We start from the raw sequence: 12,667 nt of genomic DNA, 5'->3' as shown, positions 1-12,667 counted from the left end.
ATGAAGAAAGCTTTTCACTTCTATTTAAAGCCTATAGACGTGGTTTAATTTGTACCCAGACGTATGTTGAATGCGAATTTTCATCAAGTACCGGTAGTACATACTTGACAAGTCTACAAGCTGAAAGAAAGAACTAGTACAACAACGATGCTATCTAATCTATTGAACTGTGTACAAGATATTTGGCAGATACATTCTACTGCGGTTCTAGTAGCTATATTTGCTGCTTTAATTATCTACATCTTCTACTACAGATATATCACTATTCTACAACATTTCGACAAATTAGGCATACCTGGACCTAAACCATGGCCTATTCTAGGCAATATACCCGAAATTGCTCGACTAGGCGGTCAACATCTAGCTCATATGTATTACACTAAAAAGTACGGAAAAGTAGTCGGCTTATTCTATGGTACTGAACGATTAACCCTTGTCTCCGATTACGAGATAATCAAAAAGATATTAATCAAAGACTTTCATTTATTTCCTAACAGACGATTGCCAATAAAGTTTCCATTCGACTACCTTGATAAAATGTTAGCTTTTTCAAGAGATCAAGAGTGGAAAACCATTCGAGATACTATCACTCCTACATTTAGTGCTAATAAGTTAAAAGCAGTATTACCAATTGTCGATAATTCGTCACGAAAGCTTCGATCTGCTTTAATATCTTACGCACAACAAGGAGAAATTATCGATGCACGAGACGTATTTGGGAAATTTACAATGGAGGTAATCTTAAGTGTCGCGTTTGGCGTACAGCTAAATACTCAAGATACTACTTTAACTAATGCAGCTTCCAAAATGCTTTCTGGAATACTAAGGAGAATTCTATTTACAATAATATCGCCTAGTTTGCTCGAACTAATCAGAAAATCACCGTTAGACTTTGAAGCTAAATATTTTCAACAATTAGATCATGCAGCTCGCCAAGTTATCAAAGAGCGGCGTCAATCTAGCGCTCCTAAGAGTAAAGACTTCTTACAATTAGTGTTAGATGGACGAGAATCTGGTAAATTATCGGACGAAGATATTATTGCTCAAAGTTTTGTCTTTCTACTAGCTGGTTACGAAACTACTGCTAATACTCTATCTTCTGTGTGTTACTTACTTGCCGTTAATCCCGATGTTCAAGAGAGATTAATTAATGAAGTTGACGATGCATTCAGTGGAGTCGACGACGATTTAAGTTATGAACAAATATTTGAATTAAAATATTTAGATATGGTTATTACCGAAACATTAAGACTTTATCCACCTATTCCTATTATTATACGCGAAGTAGCTCAAGACTGTACTATTGGAGATTACCAATTTGTTGCTGGAACATCAATTATGCTATCTACTTATGCCCTTCAACGTGATAGCGCAGAATGGCCTGATCCAGAAAAGTTTATACCGGAACGGTTTACTCAAGAAGAGAAACAAAAACGTAGCTCGATGAGTTACTTACCTTTTGGTGCTGGACCAAGAATCTGCATTGGTATGAGATTTGCTCTAATGGAAATAAAGATAGCATTAGTAACAGTGTTACGAACAGTTAAGTTTATTCGTGTTAAAGAAACCGAGGTGCCATTACAACTAAATGCCGGAATTACTATTTCACCGAAAAATGGTATCAAGATAGGATTAGAGGAAAGGAGTTCACCATAAACTAAGTACAGTAGTTATTGTAAAATAATTAAGATACTGTGAATTAATGAATGATACATAAGTTATTGCACTATCATAAAACTATCAATAGATCGAATTCTTTAGCATACTAGGAAGATAGCTGTAACATGTCAGATATTACTTAATAATCTACAGATATAGACTGAGTCGTGATACAAGATAAGTAATATAACATAGCCTACATATATTATAATTATGAAAGGATAGATTCCTTAAGATACAAGGAATAAAAATTAATAATAAAAATTAAGCCAAACTGATTTACAGTGTTTCTATAATTCTGATTGAGATTACATTTAACTCTTATAAGAATCGACTGTTCACATTAATAGTTAATTTTCATACGGATGTAGCCAAAGTACAGTATTTCGTGACAGTTAATATTATAGAGAACCGATTTCAATACTGAGATTAATTTTATTGCTAATTTGAACAAAATTTAGTGGAGCTTTCAATTTAATCTGCCCATAATAGAATTACTCTTTGGGTTACTCGTATCACTCTGAAATTGATTATAACAGGTTTGTATAATGCGTAGAATATAAATCTATATAAATAGTAAGTATTAGTGATTACAGCTACTGTTTGTACGTTTTTATTGCATAATATATCATTGATAAAGTAATTGCAGGTATTGTTTCATTCCATGCAAATTAAGTTACATAAATTGTGGTATGTAATATGTATGTATAAAGTATGTAAAGAATAATCGACAATTATTCTGATTTTTAAGTGTTTAATCGACAATGAAACTTCTTAGGTTGGATTGTAATCTCTGTAAATAATGTACCTTGTGGCTTTTACTTACCGTTTTACAATGCAATTACCGAAGTGACGATATCGGTATATTTTCATTTTAATCTATCAATGTTTTTCAATGTGCATGTAAATTTCCGATTTTCATTCTGTCTGTGTATTTAACGTTGAGAGTTTATTTAAGTCTGAAGTTCGATAGATGTTATGCCTTGCCTTATCTTATCTTATATTACAATATTGTGTAAATTAGACTTACTATTGGCCGTGACATCAAATCAGAAATTTAACATAATGCAATTTTTGCTTCTTATGAACGTGTTATAAACTATAGTAAAGTCTTTTGCTTTACTAATCTTCATTGAATTTTTCGGGATTCATTTCTTTCGCAAATTTATTTATCTAATTTGTTATTTTATTATCCAGTCTTACTACTAGATAAATAAATTTTAAAATACTGTGTTATTGTTTACTCAATCACTATTATTACACTCAAAATTCATTTCCATTTCAGTTACGGATAGAAAGTGCTTTTAATAGATATTTTTGTAGTTGTTGAGTCACTATATAAATTCCTAAAAGTTCAATAATGATTTACTCAACTCCAATACAATTGACTAGGCTTTCATTACTAGATATATAATTTTTCATCGTAAACCGAATAAGACTCGAGTCTTTCTTTTACTTTATAAAGAGAGAGAAGTATTTCTCATTACTGTATTCTCCTAATAAGGAATAGATTGCCCACTACAGTACTTTAAATCATACAGTACAGTAATTGATCGGTGGTCATGATGATTGATCGAAATTAAGTTTTCAAGGCAATCTCAGAATAAATCTTTTACTATAATTTCAGTTACGTCCAATTTAATTTAATTCTTTAAGTAAATTTATATTACACGCAAGCGCAAATCTCATCAGTAGCCATAGTGACAATAACCGAATTCCCTCGCTTTTTTGGAATGAAGAAAGCTTTTCACTTCTATTTAAAGCCTATAGACGTGGTTTAATTTGTATCCAGACGTATATTGAATGCGAATTTTCATCAAGTACCGGTAGTACATACTTGACAAGTCTACAAGCTGAAAGAAAGAACTAGTACAACAACGATGCTATCTAATCTATTGAACTGTGTACAAGATATTTGGCAGATACATTCTACTGCAGTTCTAGTAGCTATATTTGCTGCTTTAATTATCTACATCTTCTACTACAGATATATCACTATACTACAACATTTCGACAAATTAGGCATACCTGGACCTAAACCATGGCCTATTCTAGGCAATATACCCGAAATTGCTCGACTAGGCGGTCAACATCTAGCTCATATGTATTACACTAAAAAGTACGGAAAAGTAGTCGGCTTATTCTATGGTACTGAACGATTAACCCTTGTCTCCGATTACGAGATAATCAAAAAGATATTAATCAAAGACTTTCATTTATTTCCTAACAGACGATTGCCAATAAAGTTTCCATTCGACTACCTTGATAAAATGTTAGCTTTTTCAAGAGATCAAGAGTGGAAAACCATTCGAGATACTATCACTCCTACATTTAGTGCTAATAAGTTAAAAGCAGTATTACCAATTGTCGATAATTCGTCACGAAAGCTTCGATCTGCTTTAATATCTTACGCACAACAAGGAGAAATTATCGATGCACGAGACGTATTTGGGAAATTTACAATGGAGGTAATCTTAAGTGTCGCGTTTGGCGTACAGCTAAATACTCAAGATACTACTTTAACTAATGCAGCTTCCAAAATGCTTTCTGGAATACCGAGGAGAATTCTATTTACAATAATATCACCTTAGTTTGCTCGAATTAACCAGAAAATCACCGTTAGATTTTGAAGCTAAATATTTTCAACAATTAGATCATGCAGCTCGCCAAGTTATCAAAGAGCGGCGTCAATCTAGCGCTCCTAAGAGTAAAGACTTCTTACAATTAGTGTTAGATGGACGAGAATCTGGTAAATTATCGGATGACGATATTATTGCTCAAAGTTTTATCTTTCTACTAGCTGGTTACGAAACTACTGCTAATACTCTATCTTCTGTGTGTTACTTACTTGCCGTTAATCCCGATGTTCAAGAGAGATTAATTAATGAAGTTGACGATGCATTCAGTGGAGTCGACGACGATTTAAGTTATGAACAAATATTTGAATTAAAATATTTAGATATGGTTATTACCGAAACATTAAGACTTTATCCGCCTATTCCTATTATTATACGCGAAGTAGCTCAAGACTGTACTATTGGAGATTACCAATTTGTTGCTGGAACATCAATTATGCTATCTACTTATGCCCTTCAACGTGATAGCGCAGAATGGCCTGATCCAGAAAAGTTTATACCGGAACGGTTTACTCAAGAAGAGAAACAAAAACGTAGCTCGATGAGTTACTTACCTTTTGGTGCTGGACCAAGAATCTGCATTGCTATGAGATTTGCTCTAATGGAAATAAAGATAGCATTAGTAACAGTGTTACGAACAGTTAAGTTTATTCGTGTTAAAGAAACCGAGGTGCCATTACAACTAAATGCTGGAATTACTATTTCACCGAAAAATGGTATCAAGATAGGATTAGAGGAAAGGAGTTCACCATAAACTAAGTACAGTAGTTATTGTAAAATAATTAAGATACTGTGAATTAATGAATGATACATAAGTTATTGCACTATTATAAAACTATCAATAGATCGAATTCTTTAGCATACAAGGAAGATAGCTGTAACATGTCAGATGTTACTTAATAATCTACAGATATAGACTGAGTCGTGATACAAGATAAGTAATATAACATAGCGTACATATATTATAATTATGAAAGGATAGATTCCTTAAGATACAAGGAATAAAGATTAATAATAAAAATTAAGCTAAACTGATTTGCAAGTGTTTCTATAATTCTGATTGAGATTATATTTAACTCTTATAAGAATCGACTGTTCACATTAATAGTCAATTTTCACACGGATGTAGCCAAAGTACAGTATTTCGTGACAGTTAATTTTATATATAGAGTACGGATTTCAAGATTGAGATTAATTTTATTGCTAATTTAAACAAAATATAGTGGAACTTTCAATTTAATCTGCCCATAATAGAATTACTCTTTGGGTTATTCGTCTCATTCTGAAATTGATTATAACAGGTTGCAGAATGTGTACTACATAAACTACATAAATAAGAAATGTTGGTGACTACAGCTAATGTTTGTACATTTTCAGCTGGATGATAAATCATTGATAAAGTAATTGCAGGCATTGTTTCATTCCGTGTAAATATAACTTGCATAAATGATGAACTGTATGTATACGAGCAAGTAAAGAATAGTCGACAAAGTGTATGCGATATACTTCGGGCAGACCATTCCAACAACATCCACTTTCCAAGAGGTATAAAGGACAGTATTAACTCCATACCAGCCATCATCTATAATTACTTTATGAGCTAAGCATAATCGAGTAATCTACATCACACAGTATTTCAGATTGCAGTTAAAATTTCCATTATTACTGAATTAGCTGATACTGCTACTGTAATGAGCTCTCATTCATTTGCTTCAATCTTTCTACGGAAGGCTCGAGGTCACATTTTATTTTTCGCGATTTCTCGTTATTGCATGAGCCTGTAATGAATGGTTTTGTAACCCCTCTACCAGCTATCATCTACAATTACTTCATTTGTTAACCATAACAGACTATTCTACATCACACAGTACATTAAATCACAGTAAAACTTCCAACTCGAACTTCATTACTACTAGTATCAGCTAAAATCACTACTACAATTGGCTATCATTACTATTCTTAAAACTTTTCTAACTCAAATAAACATTGGCTTATTAGACTAATTAATGACAATGGATTGTCGACGTGGATCACCATCACACGCAAGCGCGAGAATGGATGACATGGCATCGCTAATCACAGTTTTATATATGAAAATGCGGTAGAAAATCTTCACTTAGATCGAAAGTCTTACGAAGTAAACAAGCTCTTCAAGTACGACGTGGCAAGTTCTAAGTAAGCTAATCTTATCGATACTTTAAGTCTATCAATATTGTCGGATTATTTTCAATCGTACGGTAGAAGGTTGTTCATTGCGTTGTAAGAGCGCTAGTACTTTTATCCAGTAAAACTAGCGAACCTTCATCAATTGGTGAGTGCATAATAGCACATACAGTAAGACCACATCACATTGCCTACAAATGCAAGCTTGCAGTAAAATCTTAAATTAAATTGAACGCAGTGAGTGCTTTTACTTTTCATTTAGCTCTAGACACCAACGTCTATCTTTATGGAAATGTGCAATAAACATCGTGAATGGAGTTAAATACGGTAAATGCTTCTTCTTTAGCAAGTAGACAGCGAATCTGGACTAGCTAGCAAGTGCTGAATAAGCTTTTTATTGGGTCTAGACACTACTGTAGCGTCTACATAAATTGGATGCAAACATGCAATAAAAGATCTTGAATGGAGTTCAGTTCAATAAATGCTTCTACTGTACTTTGACCAAGTAGATAACGTGTCTTGCCTACCTAGCAAACGCATAATAATCTGCATAATAGCTCGATGCACCTTAGTCAGGTTGAAATAGTTCATTCAGTTGCTTTAGTGTACCTGCCATACAAAAGCAACAACAAATTTTCTTCCAGTGTCCACTGCCAAGTGCTTTATTATTGTGATTAACTAATCGATCCCTCGCTCATTACACTTCTCTTACTATTCGTGTACTTTTTACTTAACTGCACATTATCACTGGCACTGACTGACTGACCTTAACTTTATCTTATTCAATACCTGCTAATTGAAGAAGATTCACTGTTTACTTCGTAGGTTTAGCGAAATTTATACAATTAAATGAAAGATAATATTGTACCGTATATTTCATACAAATTTAATAAATTGCACAACTTCAAATGTAATATTAGCTAACTAAAACACACTTCATTGAAAGAGATTGGTTGCTTACTTAGTGATAAAGCAGAGATTATCTAATTATATAATTAGTTAACGTTACTTAGACTTTAAACCCATGCAAGTAATCGGTCTATAGTGGATAAGGTGAGTTATCTATCAACCGCACTAGTAGATACCTGGATAGAGGTAATAGCCCAAGTCTTTATTTGCAATTACCTTTTTGATATTACTTAGTTAGTGTACTAATACTGTAAAAATCTGTATGTCTACGCAAATTATTCGTTCGAGACCGTGTATAAAGCTAAGATAAGATATCTACCTGCAAATGACTATTAAATGTTTGATTAAGTGATACCTCGTTTTATTATTCAGTAATTAAATTTTTAAACGTGAAAGCTGCATAATTTTTATTCAGTTTTAATTTTAAACAGTATTCTTCATCAATTTTACAAAGGAAAGGAAGAACTATTGCAACAACCATGCTATCTAATCTATTGAAATGTATACAAGATATTTGGGAGTTACATCCTACTGCAGTTTTGGTGGCCTTAATCGCTTTCTTAATTATCTACTTCTTCTACCACAAATACGTCACAATACTGCAACATTTCATCAAATTAGGTATACCTGGACCTAAACCATGGCCTATTTTAGGCAATGTACCCGAAATTGGTCAACTAGGAGGTCAACATCTAGCTCATATGTACTATATTAAAAAGTATGGGAAAGTAGTCGGCTTGTTCTATGGTACTGAACAGATAACCCTCGTCTCTGATTATGAGATGATTAAAAAGATATTAGTCAAGAACTTTCATTTATTTCCAAACAGGCGAGTACCAGTAAAATTTCCGTTCGATTACCTTAATAAGGCCTTAACTGTTGTACGAGACCAAGAATGGAAAAATATTCGAGATACAATCACTCCTACATTTAGTGCTAATAAATTAAAAGCAGTATTGCCAATTGTTGATAATTCATCACAAGAACTTCGATCTGCTTTAACATCATATGCACGTCAAGGAGAAATTATCGATGCACGAAAAGTGTTTGGAAAATTTACGATGGAGGTGATCTTAAGTGTCGCGTTTGGCGTACAGCTGAATACTCAAGACACAGCTTTAACTGATGCAGCTTCCAAATTGTTCTCCGGAGTAGGAACGAGAGTTTTACTTGCAATAATATCGCCTTACTTACTTGAATTAATTAGGAGTTCACCATTAGATTTTGAAGCTAAATATTTCCGACGTTTAGATCGTGTAGCTCGTCAAATTATCAAAGAGCGGCGCCAATCTGGTGCTCCTGAGCGTAAAGATTTGTTACAATTAATGTTAGATGCACAACAATCTGGCAAATTATCGGATGATGATATTGTTGCTCAAAGTTTTGTCTTTTTACTAGCTGGTTACGAAACCACTGCTAGCACCCTATCTTTTATTAGCTACTTACTTGCCCTTAATCCCGATGTTCAAGAAAAGCTAATTAATGAAATTGATGATGCGTTCAGTAGAATCGACGACGATTTAAGTTATGAACAAATCTATGACTTAAAATATTTAGACATGGTTATCGCTGAAACATTAAGACTTTATCCGCCTGCCCCGATTCTTATGCGCGAAGCAGCTCAAGATTGTACTATTGGAGATTACCAATTTATTGCTGGGACATCAGTATTAATACCTACTTATGCTCTTCAACGTGATAGTACAGAATGGCCCGATCCAGAAAAATTTATACCGGAACGGTTTACTCAAGAAGAGAAACGAAAACGCAATCCGATGAGTTATTTACCGTTTGGTACTGGACCAAGAATCTGTATTGGTATGAGATTTGCTCTAATGGAAGTAAAAATAGCATTAGTAACAGTGTTACGAGCTGTTAAGTTTATTCGTGTTAAAGAAACCGAGGTGCCACTACATCTGAATGCTGCAATTACTATTTCCCCGAAAAATGGTATCAAGATAGGATTAGAAGGAAGGTGTTTACCATAAAGTAATTGTTGAAAATAATGACATTATTGTAAATTATCGTACTGTTACAAATTATCAATAGATCGAATTCTTAGAATACTTAGTAGTTAGCGATAACATATCAAATATTACACAATAAGCTCTAGTAATCAAAAATAGCTCGGAAGATAAGTTCTAATATTAATTGCGTGAGTTAGGTGAATATAGATATAAAGATAGATACGATACGAAAAGTTAAGATCAATAAAAAGCCAATGGGCTAATTTATCAATATTATAACAATTCTGACTGGAACTTTATTAAACTCTTATTTGAATAATAAAGTTCACGTTAATAGTAAATTCCCATATTGCTACCATACAAAGCATTTAACGGTAGTTAATATTACTTTAAAGTGGTAGTTTCAAAGATAAGATCAATTGGATTGTTAATTCAAATAAACTTAGCGGAACTTCTAATTTAATTTGCCGATAATAAAATACCAATGACTTGTTGATATCATTCTGGAATTGATTATAACAGGCTTATCGTATACCCATAGTACTATTTTTGAATACGATAATAAATCTCAGCGATTATTTATGCATTTTAACTAAATGACATCTCAATAGGAGAATAAATGCAGGAATGGCTTCGCTTTATGCTAATTACAGTAAATTGCGTAAATTGTAGGAAATTGGGAAAACAATACTGTGTAAGTGGTATAAGTAGTCTTTTGTTATACGTTTGTAATCTACTTTGATTTTAATTACTTATTGCAGTAAAAATTTAAAAATTTTTGTTATAACTTGTTGCGTTGCCTTGAGATTGAGCTTAAAAGCAAGTAATTGTCGTTGCTAATGGATACTAACCTCGGTAGATTTGCTTAAACTTACGTAGAATATGCATTACTTCGGTCATTTTTAGTTATTTACATTATGATCTATATCGATAATTTCATAGAATTTTAATATTGTACTGTCCGTAGATAAACTTGTCAATTGTTACTATGATAGTACAACTTTGAATAAATAAACTTCTCTTTTGAAGATAAATATCTTTATCTTTCAATTGAATTTCAATAAAAATTTTGATAGCTATGCCGATACTTAAATAAATTTTAATAGAAATAGCCGCTACGTTTCTATGTTCATTAAAATCTAGAAAGTTGTATACTTTACAATTGTATATATCCATATCTACTTTTTGAAGGTAAAGAGCATTTTCAAATTTCTGGCATTATAGTTATTCGTCCGGTACTTTCTTTTATAAGGTACTATCTATAGATATTGGCAACACTACAGATAAGAATTTCCTATCATAGAATTTCGGTATATTGAACAGAGCTTAGTTAATAATTAGTAATTTACTCGTAAATCAGTTCATCTAGCCCCCTTAGAGACGTGCTAACGCAGTATGTGCTCCAACGTGTAAAATAACAAGATTTATAATATATCAGGTTTTATCGTACTGTATATCTATATATACATATACTGTACCACAATTTTGGCTTATTGCACAGATGCGACAATAAGATCAGTAACTTATTTGTAACTAGATTGAAGCATTTCATGGTATCGTATAGGAAAACCATATAATGGAATACGATAACTGACTTCCCACTATAAAAATTTCATGTTTCTTGCATAGAAATAGACATAACATGAGTAATTTATTTACAATTATGCTATATAATTTCATCTCCATAAAGATGCATTTAAACACTGTAGGTAATCAGTTTCTATCATAAACTTTAGTTTATTTTCAAAGCATAGATATAGATATGCGTACGATTACAAATTTATTAACCACCAAACTATATAATTTCATCCTGCCCATACAGATGTATTCTAGTGCTGTAGGTAATAATTGTACTGCGTGCTGAGAAAGATATGCTGTATATTATTGGTGTTATCATTTTTCACTAAGTCAAGATTAGGTAAGTAGTTATTATATACTGCGATATTAGCCCTGAAAGTCCTAACCACAAAAGTTCTTCCTATGGTCTTAACATGGCTATTTTGTGTTGCAGTTGGACGTAGTTCAAAATATAGTACTAACAGTGGTATAAGTCTGTTTATGCAAACTAGATATACTTCTATAATTAACAATAGCAGAAGCAAATTAAACCTGCAAGGTATGACTTGCTTTTCGAACAAAAAATGAGTAGAAACGATCGCGGACACTATATCAGAAAAAATGGAACGATTAATTAATTATTGATTATTATGTGATATTTGAGATCATAAGTTCTCGAAATTATCATCACTTTATTACTAACAAGTATTATATCTTTGAGATGCTCCGTATTATTTCATTTAGTTACTCATGAATATATAATTTACACATCAAAGACACATTGTTAGCATTAGGTACGCCATAGAGTTATTCAGTTATGGAAATTTTTTATTTTCATTAGCTTAGCCTATAATACACGTGATTTGAACGTCATGATATCCCCCATAGGTTACCTTCGGGCTTTAACAGCTGCTATTGTTGTTCTACGAATATAGTGGCAGAATCAACTGCGTACGTGGACGATTTTTTGTAAACAATCTTCTAGTTAGCATGTCGGCGCGATTACGTATTGATTTCAGGAGATTGAACAGATTGCTGGACTAGTGATTCAGCTTGTTTTCTTAATAACTAAAAGTAGACAACAGTAAAAGTTAAGCATCAATTATATGCTGCAACTGCAAGATTCATGAAGAGGATTGAATGCGATAAAAAGTCTATATTTTAAACAGAAATCATCAGAAAGATTTCGGTTTGTGATAAGAATATACTATAGACAGGTATAGAAGCCGAAAGTACGATTATTAGGCGAGGGTGTAAATAAACGATTCAAAGATCTCACAATAAGAAAATAAAATTGTTGAAAATTGATATAGAACAAATCCATTATCTGGTTGTATTTGAAAAAGAAAACAGTGCCTAGAATATTTACTGGTAATAATCACAAGTGTTGTGGATCTTCCATAACGTTTTTCCATTTGCTATCATTTGTCGGGCGTACTCTCGTACTGTGGGTGCAGTTGATAGTGTAGTTTTTTAATACAACTTGATCTACTTGTCGACTCAAATTTTGGGCATATTCTACGATTCTACTGAATTGAATCATAACTTCCTAAAGTTATCGTAGAATTCTTAACCTCATTTTACCCTTGCATTCATTCACGATTTACTATTGCTGAAATTGGAATCGATACGTACTTCAGCGTTTTATACAACAAAGGATTCTAAAATTTAAATGCAGCCAGAATGTTAAATTTAATCGGTACAGTTGGAAATATTTGGCAACTTCACTCAACCACAGTTTTAATTACTGCAATTGCAGTGATAATAACTTGTAAG

The 12,667-nt window shown here is 32.6% G+C and overlaps 3 protein-coding genes across 3 annotated transcripts; all 3 read left to right on the top strand.

Moving 5' to 3' along the window:
* Positions 1–147: 147 nt before the first annotated feature.
* TRIADDRAFT_23953 (uncharacterized protein) lies at positions 148–1,656 on the top strand (the record flags this gene model as incomplete). The annotated part of the gene is made up of 1 exon (XM_002111747.1): positions 148–1,656. One exon carries the CDS (start codon positions 148–150, stop codon positions 1,654–1,656), a length of 1,509 nt encoding a protein of 502 aa, XP_002111783.1.
* Positions 1,657–3,539: 1,883 nt separating this feature from the next.
* On the top strand, positions 3,540–5,049 carry TRIADDRAFT_55168 (uncharacterized protein; the record flags this gene model as incomplete). Its single annotated transcript, XM_002111746.1, has 2 exons — positions 3,540–4,249; positions 4,356–5,049. The coding sequence occupies 2 exons, from the start codon at positions 3,540–3,542 to the stop codon at positions 5,047–5,049; spliced, it is 1,404 nt and encodes a 467-aa protein (XP_002111782.1).
* Positions 5,050–7,846: 2,797 nt separating this feature from the next.
* Positions 7,847–9,355, top strand: TRIADDRAFT_55167 (uncharacterized protein; the record flags this gene model as incomplete). The annotated part of the gene is made up of 1 exon (XM_002111745.1): positions 7,847–9,355. One exon carries the CDS (start codon positions 7,847–7,849, stop codon positions 9,353–9,355), a length of 1,509 nt encoding a protein of 502 aa, XP_002111781.1.
* Positions 9,356–12,667: the final 3,312 nt, after the last annotated feature.

This window comes from Trichoplax adhaerens, genomic scaffold, assembly GCF_000150275.1.
Source record: "Trichoplax adhaerens TRIADscaffold_4 genomic scaffold, whole genome shotgun sequence".
Taxonomy (NCBI): Eukaryota; Metazoa; Placozoa; class Uniplacotomia; order Trichoplacea; family Trichoplacidae; genus Trichoplax; species Trichoplax adhaerens.
This window is presented reverse-complemented; position numbering and strand designations above follow the sequence as displayed.